At 43.3% G+C, this 18,706-nt stretch overlaps 1 protein-coding gene across 6 annotated transcripts in view; it reads left to right on the top strand.

The window, feature by feature from the left end:
• col12a1b (collagen, type XII, alpha 1b) overlaps positions 1 to 18,706 on the top strand; it is a 113,104-nt gene that overhangs the window by 81,190 nt on the left and 13,208 nt on the right. For all 6 annotated transcript variants that reach the window (XM_063223176.1, XM_063223172.1, XM_063223175.1 and 3 more), the window contains 15 exons: positions 148 to 290; positions 698 to 827; positions 1,895 to 2,014; positions 2,211 to 2,357; positions 2,906 to 3,022; positions 4,663 to 4,815; positions 4,941 to 5,015; positions 5,746 to 5,885; positions 6,769 to 6,892; positions 7,602 to 7,745; positions 7,981 to 8,145; positions 8,242 to 8,280; positions 8,396 to 8,534; positions 9,947 to 10,089; positions 10,979 to 11,088. In XM_063223176.1, coding sequence (XP_063079246.1) covers positions 148 to 290; positions 698 to 827; positions 1,895 to 2,014; positions 2,211 to 2,357; positions 2,906 to 3,022; positions 4,663 to 4,815; positions 4,941 to 5,015; positions 5,746 to 5,885; positions 6,769 to 6,892; positions 7,602 to 7,745; positions 7,981 to 8,145; positions 8,242 to 8,280; positions 8,396 to 8,534; positions 9,947 to 10,089; positions 10,979 to 11,088 — 1,889 coding nt within the window. The remainder of the gene's footprint in view (positions 1 to 147; positions 291 to 697; positions 828 to 1,894; positions 2,015 to 2,210; positions 2,358 to 2,905; positions 3,023 to 4,662; positions 4,816 to 4,940; positions 5,016 to 5,745; positions 5,886 to 6,768; positions 6,893 to 7,601; positions 7,746 to 7,980; positions 8,146 to 8,241; positions 8,281 to 8,395; positions 8,535 to 9,946; positions 10,090 to 10,978; positions 11,089 to 18,706) is intronic.

The raw sequence follows: 18,706 nt of genomic DNA, 5'->3' as shown, positions 1-18,706 counted from the left end.
TCTTAGATAGTCCACTAAAAAAAACCAACAACAACAACAATCCATACAATGCACTGCCTGTCGTTGCGCCACCCTGACGTGTGCTACTGCTGAAAAGCCGCTGACCTGTATGTGTCATCTGTTTGTTTGCGATGTGACATTTTCCAGTGGCCCGCGCTGGCCCCAGGAAGCTGCGCGTGTTTGATGCGACCACCAGCACTCTGACCATTGGCTGGGACCATGCAGAGGGGCCTGTCGTGCAGTACAAGATCTCCTACGCCCCTCTCACAGGAGACCCCATTACAGAGTTTGTGAGTATTATTTTTTTGCTAGAGTAACAAGATGATGAGGGTCATTTTCTTTCTCCCCATGTAAAGTCATGTAAAATAGAGATATAAAATGTAAGATGAATGTAAGATAATAGTAAAATGTTATAGCTGTAAATGAAAGATAACAGTTATATCAAGTTGAAACATCATTGTTCATCAGCGTTACTGCAGGAAAAGCTCACCAATTGACGTGAAATTGATCACATTTGAAAAATACATTTGTAGCACCTGCACTGACGTCGTCCGGAAAAAAAGGAAAAAAGCCTTTGTTCATATCCACTGGACGAGACAGTGATGCTTTCACTTTCACTTCTGAAGGAAGGAATGTCTGATCTTTGCATGTCTTCATCTGAACGTCACTAACAAGGTAACACCTGACGTCCCCACAGGCTGTTACTCCTGGCAACAGAAACAATGCCATGCTGCAAAACCTACAGCCAGACACTCCATACAACATCACTGTGACGGCCATCTATGCGGAAGGCCCCGGCGGCACTCTTGTTGGAACTGGAACCACGCGTGAGTACACACCTTGAGGTCTTGAAAACTCTACTATACTATGACGATATGATGCCAGTAGGACTGACATGTAATTAAATGATTTGGTCGTAGTACATTTAAAAGCACCACACATTGACAAAAAGTACTACAGTACATACTGTAGGCAGTGTTTTGAATGGAATCTGTCAATGCAGAAATCACTGCAGAGGAAATGTTAAAAAAAAACTCAGAAATATACTTTAAGTTAACTAAGGGAAAATATTCTCAGAACAAGGCTCTGTAAAAAAAAAAACTAACATTAGTGTTATAGTAAAGGTACAGGTAACACTCCTAAATCCCTGTCATATCTTAGTCAGAGAAGTAGGCTTGGAAAGATTGTGTTTTTGTTCCTCCCCTCCCCCCTTCAAACTCCCAGCCAGCCTCCACAGTAGAAGACCTACAGTAGTAACCCTGGGCTAGTGTTCCATATTACGCTGAGTTACACAAACAATCGCAACCTTACACCTTGTATATGTGGGCTTTGCGCTGCCCACTCCTCGCTTGTGCCAAACAAAGTCTGCGTACAGTAAGCTTTGTGACAGACTGAGACTGGGGAATTGGGTGAGGGTGGCAGACACCACTGTGTTGCAGTTGCAGCTGCCCACAAATCCGGCCACCTCAGCAAGACCCAAACAGCAATACGACCCCTACCGTAAATCTAAATAATCCTACGACCCATTATGATTCTGTAAACATATGAGGACAGACTCAACCCAAAGTCTTTGCTCTCAACCCACAGTGCGGCACACTTTTCCCTTGTTTGGGAGCTGAGGAGTTTCTTGGGTTTAGCTGTCGTGTGGGAGGCAGCGCAAAACAGGGTCTTGTGGGCTTGTCAGGCTCGATTAACATGACTAATCCAGTGTGCTTGTCTACTTTGCTCTGCTCTGCTCTGCTCTGCTCTGCTCTCCTCTCCTCTCCTCTCCTCTCCTCTCCTCTCCTCTCCTCTCCTCTTCTCCTCTCCTCTCCTCTCCTCTCCTCTCCTCTCCTCTCCTCTCCTCTCCTCTGCTCTGCTCTGGTCTTGCATGGCTCTCGCTCCAAATATGCAGTTGGTCTCTTGGCACCCCGTAACCTCCACGTCTCCGATGAGTGGTACACCCGATTCCGCGTCACTTGGGAGCCTGTGGATGCTCCCGTCCTGGGCTACAAGATGGTGTACCAACAAGCAGGTGGGCCTCAAGACATGACCTTACTGTGGAAATAATGTGTTGTCTGTGTGCACTTCATTTCGGTGTATTTTCATTTCTCAGTTTATAAAAAACTAAAATTTGGATGTTTTTGTCTGCTACTGGACACTGAGTGAAAGACACACTGGGATGTTTGGCTATGAGTCTATTAATGGCACTTTTTTCTATCTACGTTTAGGCAAGAATGACTCATTGGAGGTGTTTGTTGGAGATGTCACCTCCTACACCCTGCACAACCTGCTCCCTGGTACCCCATACGATGTCAAAGTCTACGCTCAGTATGATGGTGGAATCAGCGGTGCTCTCGAGGGACAGGGAACCACATGTAAGTGCAGCTCACTAATTTTTTTTAGCACACTGAACACGAGGACGTAACGAGTAAATACAGTTTGTTCCTTTTCCTCTTTGCAGTGTACCTAAATGTGACCAATCTTGAGACCTACAATGAGGATGTAGGGCTGCTCGATTATGAGAAAAATAAATATCACGATTATTTCAGTCAGTATTGATATCACAATTGTTTTTAGAAAATATTTCCTTTAAAGACAAATAATTGTGCTAAATGATTGACAATCTTCCCTCCCTTCAGCAGTATGAGTGGGGGGGCATAGAGAAACAGTGGTGTTATGCATGAGTGTTGGGTAGCAAGTCTGCTCTGTGCTCACAACGGCTGAAGTGGAGGGGAATGTATTGTGCTTAGCGTAACCTACCTTTTGGCATTATAGACAAATGACCAAAATATTGTTTCAACTCGACATTGTGAAATTTGATATTGTTTGACAGCAATATTGATATCACGATATAAATTTGATATATTGCACAGCCCTACGATGACGTGACCAGTAAATAGTTTGTTCCTTTTCCTCTTTGCAGTGTACCTGAATGTGACCAATCTTGAGACCTACGATGTTGGCCATGATCGATTCTGCATTAAATGGAACCCCCACAGGGCTGCCACTTCTTACAGGATTAAGCTGAACCCTATTGACCGTAAGTCTGAAAGATGTGCTTTCCTTGTTTTAAGCTTATATATGGAAGACCACTCTCAGTTAATACCTAAAGTTTCATCAAATCTCAAAATGAAAACAAGTGTACAACAAACTATAGTTTCACAGAACCTACTGTTCTTTGAGTGATTTGCCAACCACTTCACTTACATCTAGCAACATTGGCATCTATTGGAATGCCATTGTTGCTGGTCCCTCTCTGTCCATGGCTAATCTGTAGGCCTACTCCTTTGTCCACACCTAATTTATACGGATTTCTTTGTCTTAAAAAAAAGTTTACGTTTATACCTCAGAGACGGATGTGTAACATTTCAAACACATCCGACCACCAAGTTTTTAATTAACAGAGCGGATTAGAACTTCGTAATTAGCATCTGGCTTTGAACCCATCTGTTTCATATTTGCACATAAATTTGTGTTGCAGAGTCTTAAAAACAGGAAGCTGTGTGTCTATCGAGTGTTGAGAATGTGGTAGTGATTACACTCCGGGCAGTGACAGTTTACCAAATTAAGTGCTTTTTGTGTATTTTAGCAAGCGTGCAGCTGCAAGCTAATCATGTTTACGGAGCAAAGAGGAATCAAGGAGAGGGGGAAAATGCCTGCGTAGCATACTAGCGGTTGAGTTGGGACACAGTGGGTGGTGAAAGTCTAGATACTGACTCAGGTCGGATGCAGGGTCAGGTTTATGGCGTATAAAGAATATGCTTGGGCATGGGATTTATTTATGATTTTGAGTGCTAAAAGCAATGCCACACACTAAGACAGTTTTATAACGGATGGTCCTATTCAGAGGGACACCGAGTATTGTATTGTGTAGGTTTCATAGAGCAAAGTGGGATTAGATGCCTTGCTCAAGAGGAAAGACAGGAATGAAACTTCTCTGAATGAAAAATCTTTGAAGCAAAACCCAAGACGAACTCTCTAACCACTTTAACAGCTGTGAAGGCACAACATACTCTTCCAACTATATTTTATGATCTCTTATGAACTAGGACTACAGACAATTCCTCAATACCTGAGGGGCAATAAGATAAAAATAGGGACTGTATGTATTGTCAGAATAGCATAAAGACTTTCAAGCATGGATATTACTGTATCAAATATAATCAGGAATGAAAGATCGCAGCTATTCAAGTATGTAGCCTATTGTTGTTTATCTTGATAACTGAAGATTAACAGTTTACTGGATTTATGGAGTTGATGGAGTTGAAGACTGAATAAGAGTTTATGTTATTACCAAATCGTTTGTTTGGGATATCAATCGCAATCTCTTCGTCTAGGGTTGGGGTCTTTATCTCTTTAACCACCTAAAAGTGGTGCTAATGCACTCTGTCTCACCACACATTGTTTTAAGGATAAACCAACTACACTTGAAACTATTTTTGAAATAGTTCCAAATCTACTGTGATTCTGGGCTTGTGTGGTTTATCCTGTAGCTTTCATTATGTAAGGAAACATTCTGTTTGTCTCATCGAAACATGAGCCGTTTTTAAAAGTGTCCATTGTTTTGGTCTCTCTGCCCTTGCCAAGGGCCAGTGTGTCAAGAAAACTACCACTTGGGATGTATTGTTTCCATCAGAGTATGACCAGTTTTTAATATTGTCCATTGTCTTCGTTTCTCAGCCCATGCCAAGGGCCAGCAGGAGATTACCATCACCGCGGGTCAGAGTCACTACTGCTTCGAGGGCCTGTCTCCCGAGTCCCTGTACGGCGCTTCCGTATTCGTCCAGACGCCCAACCTGGAGGGCCCTGGTGTCAGCGTGAAAGAGCGCACATGTGAGTGCATGATGTCATCACCCCCTCAGTCATAACACTCTTCCATGTTCTGGCCTCTCACAAACCAGATGTGCATTCATCCACATGTTGTACAACCTGTCTGTTTTGTCTGCTTTGTCATGCAGTGGTCAAGCCAACACCTGCTCCCACATCACCACCTGCCCCTCCTCCTCCCCCCACCATTCCACCTGGCTGGGCAGGTAAGCTCACACGTGTTCACCTCCTTTACACGTCATCATTCATAAAGACCTCTTTGACTTTTTGTCCTGGAAATTGTAAATATCTGTGAGTTTGGGAGAGTGAAAGTTAGCAGTTACTGACCCTCTACAAACCCCACTAGCAGGATGTTAAAGGGGAAGTTAACGGTTTCATCTCGAGTCTGATTCACTTGTCGCACTTTGTTAGCACTCCATTTGCTCTGGAAATCTCTCCGCTGTCTTTCGTTTGAGCGCAAGCCAAACAGGCCATCCTAATGAGGCCGGCTAAAGATGTCGCATATGGCCGCATTCAAATAGGAAAGTGTGAAGGAGAGATATCAGAGGGTTTATTCGGTATGCCGCTCACATGAGGTAGACATTATCTCCTATTCTCACTCTGCTCAAGAGATCCAAAAAAAGAGAAAATAATTAATTAAAGCCGGTTCATTTTCAGAACTTCTGCTCACCAAATGTAACTTATTTATTTACTTATTTATTTATTTATGGTAGGAAATGTGATCAATTACATCAGTTATTGGTATGCATAGGTTCCCCATGTCACATTTTCTCTCAGTGGATTTGTTTGTGAGATTCCAACAACCTTCTTGTTGTTTGTGGAGAAGCAGACTAATTCAAATCACAACACTCTTTTTGCCCCTTTGCGCCAGTTCCAAGTTTTTAAATCGCGCCAGACTATGCTGCCACGGGTCATTGTTTTGTTTCCCTGCAACAGTCTGCAAAGGTGCCAAGGCTGACGTAGTCTTCGTGGTGGATGGATCATGGAGTATCGGAGAGGAGAACTTCGTGAAGGTGGTGAAGTTCGCCTACAGTGTCATCGGAGCCTTTGATGTCATCAACTCTGCCGGAATGCAGGTGTGTAATGACTCCTGGAGGGTATACTAAGAAGCTGGTTCAGTAGTAAACCAGGTTAAGTTAACCTTGAAGTAGAGGTAAATCATCTAATAAAAGAGACTGGAGTTCTCACTTTGTAAAGTAAATGATACCTGCAGGTATGTCTATTAGAAGATTTACCACTTCATGTAGGTTAACTAGTTAGCCTGGTTTATCACTTACCATGTTCTTAGTATACCCTCCTGAGTGTGACGAAAGAACTAGTAAGAACTAGTGACGAAAGTTGCTAGTAAACAGCAGTGTAGGTTAATGTTCACTCATTGGATGCCAGCCAGTTTCGTGCGAAATCATACAGCCCAACAGTGCTGGAGCATTTTCAACATTTTTTTTTCCCAACATCCACAGGAAATGTAATTGTATGCGTGTGTCAACACCACAGCATAAAAAATGAACTGAATTTGCATGCTTAAACATCGTAAGTGCTAGACATTAGGATCCAAAATGACGTGCTAAAGAGTCACTGGCATAGAGTGAGCTAATGATACAGTATGTCTCGTGTTATGACAACGACCTAGGGACTTATTTTACTAATTCTGGCAATTACATGATATACTATCAGTTCAGCAATGTAAATTATCATATGCATAACGTTCATTATGTCTGTTTAAGTCACACTTGAGGTTTTCTTTTACTTCAGACATGTAAAAGTTTTATCTTTTACCTGACATGTTTTCGACAGTATAACTTCCGATGAAGACGGAAGTTATACCGTCGAAACATGTCAGGTAAAAAATAATGTCTGAAGTAAAAGAAAATCTCAAGAATGTTCATTATCGTCCCTATGAAATATCCCATGAATATAGAAATTAAATAATAACATTCCAACCTCTTTCCATGTCAACAGGTCTCTGTTGTGCAGTACAGTGACGATGCCCAGACCGAGTTCAGGCTGAACACGTACAAGGACAAGGGCATGGCTTACGCATCACAGGCCCTCATTAAGTACAGGGGAGGCAACACCAAAACAGGTAGCCTACACCGTCACCCAGACATTCCCCAGGCAGACACTTTCCCAGTCAGTCAATGGATAAGCCTACATGTTTTGCGTTGTTTTTATAAGGCTTGGATTGTCAAAAGGGAAAGTAAAAGTAGATCAGAAAGTAATAACGCTGACATATTTTCCATGCAACCAGCTCATAATTAGTTAATTATAATGAGACCTCAAGACAGCCACTCAGTCGAGTCACCTGTTGGAAGGAAAATGTGGCAGGGTTTTTCTTTTACTTTCAATTTCTCACGCTACTGGGCTCAGGTTATGAAATGTTGACCACAAGGCCTTAGTAAGCTAAATTGGCTCTTGCCAGATCTGTCTGGTCGGTTCTGTATTGCTATTTCAGTGCTATTTCGACTATGCACAGATTCAGCAATACAATTGCAGAATCGATGTAGATGTGTGACTACTCTATGTGAGCTGCCATTGTTGTCTTGAACAACTGTTGCTCTTTGCTTCTTTTTTTCTTCACTATCTTTGACCTATTTGTCCTCATTACATTTCTGAAAATCCCGAACTTGTGTTTGGTTCTGCAACCTCATAGCTGTGTAGGCTTCCTTGCATATCTACCGTAAGATCTGGTAAGAGCGGACTAAGAGTGGGCTTAGGTCTGAGATTGTTGTATTATCACCCAGAGGTGACCTCTCTCTCAAGCAGAGCATTTTGTGTGTTTGCTTATTTCACAGGCATCGCTCTGAAGCATGTGCATGAGAAAGTCTTCACTTCAGATAATGGAATGAGGAGGAACGTTCCCAAAGTTGTGGTAGCAATCACAGATGGGCGATCTCAGGATGAAGTCACAAAGAACGCTGCCAAACTACAGCACGCTGGTGAGATAAACACACTCATAAGTGTACTGTTTACCGGGATTAGCTGTCTAATACTTCTGCAAGGCAACCAAGCAGTTTAATCAAGATGATGCATTAAGTAAAAAAGTAAAAGCTTGGTTTAAGAGACAATTGATATTTATTTACCTCAGGATTTGATTTGCTCATTTGTCAGATATGACCTTGAGCTGACACTGCATTCTTGTGTCACATTGGTGTCTCTTTTTTCTTTCACTAGGGTACAGCGTGTTTGTCGTTGGAGTTGCAGACGTGGACTTTGTGGAACTTCAGAACATTGCTAGCAAGCCAAGCGACCGCCACGTCTTTGTTGTCGATGACTTTGATGGTTTCGCAGCAATCCAGGACAATCTGGTGACCTTCATTTGTGAAACGGCCACATCCTGTAAGTTTTCTCCCCCTTTGTAAATTATATATTTTTAAATTTAATCACCAGGTTCACCGACAAAGGACTGACATCATGTTCATTTTCTATCTACAGCGTGTCCTTTGATCTACGTGAATGGGTTCACATCACCAGGTGCGGTACTTCTAATCATCTTACATGCCTGCAAAAAAAAAGAACTGTAAGAACTGTGGTGCTTGTTGTGTTCTGCTCTCATGCATTCTCCATGCATTGTCCCCTTCATTTGCAGGCTTCAGGATGCTTGAGGCATTCAACATCACAGAGAAAACGTATGGCTCCATCCCAGGAGTATCCATGGAAAGTGGCTCCTTCAACAGTTACACGGCCTACAGACTCCACAAGGATGCTTTCCTGACTCAGCCCACTTCGTAAGTCCAGAACTTTCAACATATTTTTTTTATAAGGCTTGTAGAATATTGAGAAGGCTTTCCCCTTGGGAATATAAGTATGCTTGTGACTCTTCCGTTGTTACAGTATATAAGTAGAAACAAATATTTGCACTGGAATTGGACAATCAGACAATTGGATAATGATCTGACCTCTATTTCTGATCACCTCTAATTCGGTTGGGTTTTGCTAAACTTTCTGGCCTCGCACAGATATGTAAACTGTCTGTCCAACCTATGTAATCAGTTCCAAGGGGTCCATACAATTTGCTGCTGCTTACAGTATGAGAGGGCTGGCATTCAACCAAGTCCTGCAGCTGTCAGTATCGCAGCTTAGTTGGTAAATCACTCGCAGTTGAAATGTAAACAAGCTAGCATTCGTCATGGTTCTGCAGGCGATAGCTCAGAGCTGAGACCTCAGGTACATCTTGGGTAGTGAACTCTAATGTGAGAGTGAGCTAATGCTCCCCCCTGTAGGGCCAGGTGAAGTGTTGGACCATAGTCATGTAAACTGTTTGAGCCAATTGTGATGTGATTGATGTGTGCCTAAGCAAAGCTCTGTGAGTAAATCACCCTCTTTGTATTCATCCTTAATGATTGATGACGTCCGCTTCGCAGCGCTTGCTTGGCACGAGACGTTTGGTTGTTGACCGATTACCCTCGGAAAGTGCTTGTAGGGGGGAACAATGGTGGAAAGAAACAGCAGGAAAAATCTTTTTTCTTGGAACGCTGTAGAGTTTCTTGGAAGCAGTAGAGTTTAATTGTATACACAGTTTTGTGCGTGTACATGTGCATATGTGTATGAATGGCCTATGGTGCGATCTCATAAGATGACCAAGGATTGATTGCTCTGGCCTTCCCTGGGAAATCCAGGAGTCTCTGAAAGTCTCTCAATCTCCCTCACGTCTGCTGGACGATTGGGGCTGACATGATCCATCTTGCCCAGACAGACAGACAGGACCCTGAAAGCTTGCTGCCAGCCAAACTAGGTCAATGGATTTACAACACTCTGATAAGTCGAGAGTGACTGGGCTAAGCTAACAGGTCGTGACATTTGTAAAAGTATATGGCCGGCCTTGGGGCCGTGTTCTGCTTCAGTTCCACTTGCCTCCGCAAATGAGGAACCCTTAACAACCATGTGGTTCAAAGCTTTCCTGGGTCTGCATTCTGTAGCTAGAGAGGCATTTTACAAGGTAGGGCCAGCGTATCCGATATCCTCACAAATCATTACTTAAGTTTTATTCAAGGCACAACTTTTCAAGGTGATTACTCAGGCAGCAGACCTTAATGTTTATAACACACCATGCTGTTATTGTGATATTCTTGTTTTTTAATGTTGCTCGGTTGTGCGATACCATGGTGAGCTGGCATTTATATGGACATTCCTTTCGCAGAGATATCCATCCTGACGGCCTGCCCTCGGCCTACACGATCATCCTCATGTTCCGACTGCTACCAGACTCCCCCAAAGAGGCCTTCGATATCTGGCAGGTCTCCGACAAGAACAACAAGCCCGAAACCGGAGTCACGATCGATCGTAAGTCTTCCGTCACGTTCTCCCATCCGTACATGCACCATTTTCCTGGGAATGGCAAGACAGTACGTAGAGGCGAGGGGAAAGAAAGACAAATTAAAAAAAAGAAAGGGAGAAGAGAAAAGTGAGCAGCTCTCCAGCAGCTGTGGCTTTATGAGCTTTTTCCTCTTTTCGAGTTGGAAGCTTCTCCTCAGAAAAAAAGCGCATTTGAATGGCTCCAATCCCCTCAAGCCAATCTCTGGTGTTGCGTGGTAGTTAAATGTGGGTATGCATAATTCTCCCCCCACCCCATACCCCAACTCCCTATCTCGCCCCAGCCAGGGCCCACTCCAACAAACAGCTTTGGAAGTAGTTGAGTTGCAGGGAGACGCGAGTTTCACACATCACGTCTACCAGCCTCACCACACTCATAATTGCTCACTGATGAAATCCGCTTGTTCTGTTGCTTTTTAACTGATCTTGGTGGCACAAGGCCTATTGAGTTGCTTTTTTTGTTCAAAACTACAACTACGAAAAAGTTTCCCCTGTTTATGTTTTCCTCTCTTTCTCTGTCTTTCTTTCTCTCTCTCTCTCATTCTCTCTCTCTCTCTCTCTCTCTCTCTCTCTCTCTCTCTCTCTCTCATTCTCTCTCTCTCTCTCTCTCTCTCTCTATCTCTCTCTCTCTCTCTCCCTTTCTCTCTCTTCTCTCTCTCTATTATCTCTTTCCTTCTCTCTCCCTCTTCTCTCTCTCTCTCTCCTTCTCTCTCTCCTTCTCTTCTCTCTTCTCTGTCTCTCTCACTTCTGATTATTCTATGTCTTTCTTTCTTCTAATGTATCGAATGCACTCTCATCCACTCTCTCTCTCTCTCTTCTCCATCTCACTCATTCTCATCCTCCCTCCTTGTGTGTTTAGCTGCCACCCAGACGGTATCGTTCTATAATAAGGACACTCGTGGGGAGATCCAGAAAGCCACATTTGATAACGATCAAGTCAAGAGGATGTTCCACGGCAGCTTCCACAAGGTAAACAGCTCTCAAGTCTTTTTTTTACTCCTTCATCTGGTTCCCTCATTTGCATAGTGTGCGTGCGTGTGTGTTTGTGTGTGTGTGCGTGCGCGTGAGTGCCTGTTTGCATGTGTGCGGTCGTGCGTGTGTGCACGCACAGTGCTTGGATAAATTGTGTAAAGGTAGCCTTGGGCATGACAAATGCAGGGTGGCTAACATAAATCACATTGCACAACGATACGGTGATAGTTTGGATACTTGACATACCGAATGGTGTGCTGCCACAGGTGTGTGTGTGTGTGTGCGTGCGCTTCTGCGTGCGTGTGTATGTTTATGTGTGTGTGTTTTAATCTCAAGGGCAGACTGAGGGAAGCCAAGTAAATGCAGCCCACAGACAATATTTGTTTGCTAAATGATGCGTTTTGTTTGTGTCAACATTGTGAACTGATGAAGAGTAAGCTGAAAGGGGACATTAATGGATTCTAGTGGTAGAAACTCTGCATCTGCTATGTTTGTTTGTTTGTTTTTTATTAGATCTCTATTCACTTTTGCAAAGCTGCAGCTATTCCTTCTGGGGTCACTCAAGTTAACATTTGATGGACCCAAAGACAGAAAACACACAGAATGACAGTGGACTTAACATACTGTCCATATATACATCCTTACATGATGTACAACAACAACAACACAAACACAGAATACTTAATTGCATTCCTTATAAAGCATCACTTTTGCACCAAGTGATGACGATGTCATTGTACACACACACACACACACACACACACACACACACACACACACACACACACACACACACACACACACACACACACACACACACACACACACACACACACACACACACACACACACACACACACACTTCTGTGCTCTCAGGATACGGTATGTGTTGCAGCAGCCCCATGCAGCTAGTCTGGAGGACCTCTATAAATCAATGCCAGGAGGCATAGTGAGAGAGCCCTTAGGAGGTGTGCTGGAAGGAGGCTCCTACTGTTCAATCAAGCTGAGAGAAGAAGTGGAGAGCAGTTGTTATGAGAAGCAGAGACACACTCACATAGAGGCAGACGCAGACACACACACACACACACACACACACACACACACACACACACACACACACACACACACACACACACACACATACAGAGAGAGAGAGAGAGAGAGGCAGACACACATACAGACACACACGCACACACACACACACACACACACACACTACACGCACACACACACACTACACGCACACACACTACACACCACAACATGGAGACCGAACAAGGACTATAAGACACCAGTCGTTTGCACCAGGGCCATGTGTAAGTGTAGGCCGTTTTTATCGCAGTCTTTTCACAAGAATCCATAAGTCCTTTTTTTAGGGCAGGCCATTAAAAAGAGCTAGCTGCAGTTGCTGCTGGCGTGGACGGCTGGAAAATGTTGGGTCACTGCTGCAGCTATTAAACAATTACATCAGAGAGGAAGAAGAATGCCAGGCGTGGGGGGGGGGGGGGGGGGGGGGGGACGACTTATTCCTTCTTTCTCTCTTTTTCTCCTGGTTTTTCTTTCTTTTTTTCTCTGTCTCCCGTTCTGTCTGTCTCGCTCTTGGTGTGTTTCTTTCTTTCTTTCTTTCTATCTCTCTTTCTTTTCCTTTCTCTCTCTCTTTCTTTTCCTTTCTCTCTCTTTCTCTTTCTCTCTTTCTAGCATTCTCTCTCTCTATCCCCCGTCTTGCAATGCCTCTGTCTCTATCCCTACAAGTATCTCTCTCTTTATCTCTCTCTCTCTCTCTCTCTCTCTCTCTCTCTCTCTCTCTCTCTCTCTCTCTCTCTCTCTCTCTCTTGCTGTCTGTTTCTGTTTATCTCTCTCCTTCTGTCTTGCTCCCTCTGCTCATCCCCATTCGTCCTTGTCTATCTCTGTTTCTCTCTTTGTTTTTCTCTATTCTCTAGCTCTCTCTCGGCTTTTCTCTCTCTCTCTCTCTCTCGCTCCCCCCCCCCCCTCTCTCTCTCTCTCTCTCTCTCTCTCTCCCTCTCTCCTCTGCCCCACTCCTTTCTCTCTCTCTCTCCCTCTCTCCACTGCCCCCCTCCTTTCTCTCTCTTCCTCCCTCCCTCTCTGGTTACTGTGTTGTGTTGTCACCCCCTGTATGTGAGCCTGGCTGCAGTCTGCTGTGGCTGCTGCTGCTGCTTGTGGTAGTTGTCCACAGGGGGAATGCTTGTGGTTAGCTCACGGGGTGCGGTAGATCATTTTTTGTGGCGTACCTCCCAGCCGTTTATGTATACACATACAACACTGGACGTACCCAGCTTAGCTCCCGGCTCAGAATAGAGTTCTCACAGCCAGTTTTTTTTGGTCTTTGTTTTATTATTTATTTATTTGCAAACCGTGCTCAGGAGACACTCCTCTCCCTCCCCACACTCCCCCACCCCCCCTCGCCTAGCCCCAGGGTCTCGCCACTTAGCCATGTCATCCCTGAGAGCTGCACATCCCGCTGCTTTATTGGACGCAAGCGGTGTCATTCATTCCAATGTTTTAGTGGTTCCCAAACTTCGAGCTGTCACACCCTTCCCCTGTGAGACCATCCTACCAAGATTGGCAGGCCAGACTCACTCTCTTTGAGTCTTTGAGTCTTCAAAACATTCGGTTATGCCCTAATTTTTTGTGTTTACTGATTAGGGTGCTAATGACTTACTGGAGGCAATCCAAAGCCTTGGGATGATTCCCTGATGTTTCAGCAAAAATGAACATACTATATTGAGTTGGAGGCACCGCCTGACTAAGTGATTGTAAGCTTATATTTGGCTGCTGATACAAACCCATTCTGATGCATACCGTTGTTATGGTTGTCATGTTGCACTGTATGCATTACTGTCACTGTATAGCTTTATTTTCACCACACATGGTGTGCATCTGAAGTTATCGGATATCCGATTACTGTATAAGATTACATTATCATATTATTAGATATGACTACATTAAATTAGATTAGACTAGATCAGATTCAAATGTTTTGTAATTCCACTTGTAAGTAGCTTAGCAATAAACTTTAAATCAGAAATGAAAAACGTTAAAGTGTTTAATGCACATAAAGAATGCACATCATATACACATTTTACAGTATATGCACAATATTAAAACAACAATTTTATAATGTGAATATGCATCTGTGTATACACGAAGCATCTTAATATGCATATGTGAATATGTATACAGTATACTTAGAGATGCATCTGAATTCAGGAGAGTTCCTGCAGTGGTCCTGGTCCTTCGGCTTTTAAACCCACCGTGCTGTCGAAAGCACTTTCACTGCAAAGGTTCAGTAGTCAGCCAGCACTCAGCCAATCCAGCCAACAGCTCGAGTGCTTGTAGGGATAGACACAGTAGCACACTTTTCAACTGTAATATTTTTCTTAGTAAGAAATGTGAACAAAATTAAAACAACATGTCTTTATTTTCTTAAGCTTTTTTCTCTCTCGTTGATGGTAGGTGGTTCTTTACCACGCTGGAAAAATTAACGTTCTCATGTGGATGTGCCTTTGAGGAGGTAAATCTCTACTCAGTGCTAGTGTTGGCAGCATCCTATTATTATTATTATTCGCAGCATTTTATGGAAACCGCTCGCTCCTGCCAGTTAGAGCCGAATAAACAAACACCCGTTAGACTGTCTAGCGCGAATGCTAATAGTCACTCACTGATTTGATGGATGTGTTTAAGGTTTTTTTTTTTTCTCTCTCTCTCTCTCTCTCTCTCTCCCTCTATCTCTTTCTCTCTCCCACTCTTTCTCTGCGGTCATGCTCTCTTAATCTTTTCTGGCGCTCAGTAAGAAAGGGTGCATGGCGTAGGTGGTGTGCAGTTGTTTAATTGAGCAGGAGAGGAAGGCCAGCTCTCTTTGAGCGATCTCTGATGGAGTGTTTTATTGAATGTGTGTTGCTCAGCAATAGTTACTAAAAGTTCCTGAGGGCTTGTATTTTTTTAGATTTCTCTACATAGAGATGAGACACTGTAGCCCCTTATACTCCGCATTGAACCCTGTGCACCCATCAGAAACACACACACACACACACACACACACACACACACACACACACACACACACACACACACACACACACACACACACACACACACACACACACACACACACACACACACACCACTATGGTGCATATGCAGTGCAGTAGAAATGTTTTAAAATGACTTACTTAATCCATTTTGCCCTAAGCTCTTTTTTGGGAGAGCGTGCCCTCTGCCTATTAAATCTTAAATATCTCAGCCTCAGAAGCACATACAAACATGAAATGAGTTACATTTAAAAGCTAGGACCCTCGTTTTGACTTAGAATGTGTTCATTCAGCTCTAACACACCGACATTTTTAATAAAACAGCTCAAATCTCTAGAACCTGAATGCAGCGTATATGTGTGCGTATATGTGTGCAGTGTATATGTGGCAAAAAAATGCAAATGAGTAAAGAGTGAAAGGCCCCTGCCGTTGTCTCTTGAGGTCTGTTTTCAGTCGGAATATTCAGTAGATGAATGTCCTTGCATGCCCTCTATAGAATACCTACAGTAGGAGGGACTACCATTTAAGCCTTATCAATCCTCAGCTCCAGTGTGTGGGGAGAGAGGCTGAGGAGTAGGGAACCAGAGTAGGCCAAAACATTGCATTTAAAGGGACACTGTGTGAGATTTTTAGTTGTTTATTTCCAGAATTCATGCTGCCCATTCACTAATGTTACCTTTTTCATGAATACTTACCACCAGCATCAAATTCTAAGTATTCATTATGACTGGAAAAATTGCACTTTTCATACATGAAAAGGGGGATCTTCTCCATGGTCCGCCATTTTGAATTTCCAAAATTAGCAATTTTTAGCTGCAAAAATGACTGTACTTGGACCATACTAGAAAATATTTGTTTAATACTTAGTAAACTTTCATGTAAAGATCAAATTTGGCAATAGGCAGCCCGATTTCAATAAGCAGCATAGTTGCAGTACCTTTTTTGACCATTTCCTGCACAGTGTCCCTTTAAGCTTTCTTTCGGGCAGCTGCGCCTCCATGGATAGGGAACTGGGCTTAACATCAGAAGGTTGCAGGTTTGAAACCCACCCATAGCACCTTCGTCAATATGACTGAAATGCCTCTGAGCAAGGTAACCAACTCTACATTGCTCCAGGCACTGTAACCAATACCTTGTCACTTTGGATAAAAGCGTCCGCTGGGTGTAATGCAATTCCAACAGCCGTCATGAACCAATGCTTGTGGTCACTCCTTTGGTATTTGGCTGTGTCTCTCCGCTATACTTATGGCTTTGTGTTTATTAAACTGAAATAATGTATGTAGTGTGCATACAATTATGTGAATTGTTGAGGTACAGCATGCTGTAGAGCTCCTCTAGCACATCCAGATTCTTTGAAAAGGAGCCATTACATTTGACAACATGCATGGTGTGACTTGGATGAGCCATCACAGGCTGTGCTTTTAGAGCTATTTTCAGTGAGTCTGTGAGTCTTTTAGTCTTTTAGAGTCGGTGAGTCTTTTTATTGTTTTTTTTTAACGTTTTCTCATCTGTCTGAAGTTCTGAACTTGAACGTGATTTCCGATGAAGTAAGATAAAGGCTATGGAAGGCTTGTGACAAGCCTGCCAAGAACAGTGCTTCTGTAAACATGGAAGTTGATGGATTTTCATTGACGGTTGTTGAAAGATAGAGTTAGCTGTTAACGCCCATCCACCATGGACAGAGTTGGAGTTGAGGGATGGTTGTTCAGGTCAGGAGGTGCTCTCTCAACGATAGGCAGGCAAGTATGACTACACAGCCGAAGAAGTCAAGAAGTTAAAACCCCACATTACTGCAGGTATTAATTTTGTATCGTTCTACATTATTAATTCGTAGGTACAGCAGATGTAACAAGTACTGTGTCGTGCACTAATGCTGTACTGTAGCTACAACATGAATTTACGTCTAGTACTACTTACAGCTTGCTAACACTCGATTGGACGTTGGGTGTCAGGGATGCTGGCTAGGGAGTACGATGGCAGGGGCCGTGAAATCTGCTCTACTGGCCTGAGGTCAAGAGAAAAACTCTTAACATCTGTTAGAAGGTCACCATCTGTGTGTGTGGAGGAATCCAAACTAGTTTTCAAATGGTGGACAAAAGAAGTGAAGTGAAAGGTCACTGCTTCAGTAGTAAAATAAAATATATTGAGTATGTGCAAGTATAATGTGCTCTTGTATAATGTTCCTAATTTTATATCAATGGATTTGAAAAAAAGACTATATTACTGCGAAAGATTATATCACTGCAACAGTGGCTGCACATACAATAGGTTCAATATGTATTAGATGGAATAAGACATGATTGTGGTGTTGCTTATTAGGTTCATTGAGGTTGTTTAAGGACATTTTTTCCATATAATTTATTACATGTTGTATCCAGGTTTGTTCAGTGTGGTAAACAAGGGAGTCTATATCTGAAATGGGAGTTTTTGTTCTAATGCTCTCCTTTCCAGTTGGATTCAGACAGAAGGCCCGGCTGCTCTTTGCTCAGCGTCACCTCATTGAGTGCGCACACTGACTGAATACATGAAGAGAACCTTGTCAGTACAGCATAGCCTCACCTTACTTAACCTTTTGGAGTGAAGCTTTTTGCTGAGCACATCTTTTTGCTTGGAAAGAGCGTGCCATGTAGTCTTGTAGTTAATTCACACTCTGAATAGTGGTTGCACTGAAACACAGCAGCAAGCGCCAAGGATGTTGACCACAGAGTTGAAGACGTCTGCCAAGTTTTTGGTGTTTTTTTTATTTTTCAGATTGAATCAAGAAGCCTTGTGCAGTAGCTTTGACTTTTGCTCGTGTGTTGTCATTGAACTCCCAACAGTGAGTGGCTTTGAAGGCAAAACGGACAAGAGACAGACAGTAACAGTATCTCTTTTGGTGCGCCGCAGAACGTCGTCGTCACAAGATGCGGTGTAACCATGCCGACCAGGAAATACCTCCGTACTGTACGCACACAGCGAAAAAGCGCCTTCTTTCCTTTCCTACGCTCTCCGCATACTAGCAGCACGATCCCACCGCTAACAAATGCGGAAAAAGCGTGACTCGCTACTTTGCGTAAACCAATGCAGGGACTATGCTTTTCAAAATGGTGGTTGAGATGAGGAGGCATAGGATTTGGAAGTACAGTGGGATTCTCATGAAAAAAGCTGACATACGGCTTTCCAGCCTGCTCTCCCTGCCAGCACTAACTAACTAATGGCATGCGGGCAGCCTGTCGTGAAATGCTAGCTTGAGAAATTACTTGGGTGGAAATTCTGATGAGAAGATCCACTCTTTGGGGGGATTTTAAGGACTTTATATGTCCTCATCCCCCTCTTCTTTTCCCACTTCGAATTTTTGCAACAACTAGACTAAAATTCAGAGGCCTTTGTGTCCAGTGTGACCACTGCTCATATATTTATTCTTGGTTTTGAAGAGCTGTGAGTGAGAGTGCGTGTGTGTGAGTGTGCTTGTGCTTGTGTGGAGGTTCTTGTGTTATAAGTTCAAGTCATTCATATCAAGTCATAGACACTGGGGAAACTAGCCTCTTAAGCCCCAGAAAACAGGATACAAAGCAGACACACGGTTT

Source organism: Engraulis encrasicolus, chromosome 18 (assembly GCF_034702125.1).
Source record: "Engraulis encrasicolus isolate BLACKSEA-1 chromosome 18, IST_EnEncr_1.0, whole genome shotgun sequence".
Lineage (NCBI taxonomy): Eukaryota > Metazoa > Chordata > Actinopteri > Clupeiformes > Engraulidae > Engraulis > Engraulis encrasicolus.
This window is presented reverse-complemented; position numbering and strand designations above follow the sequence as displayed.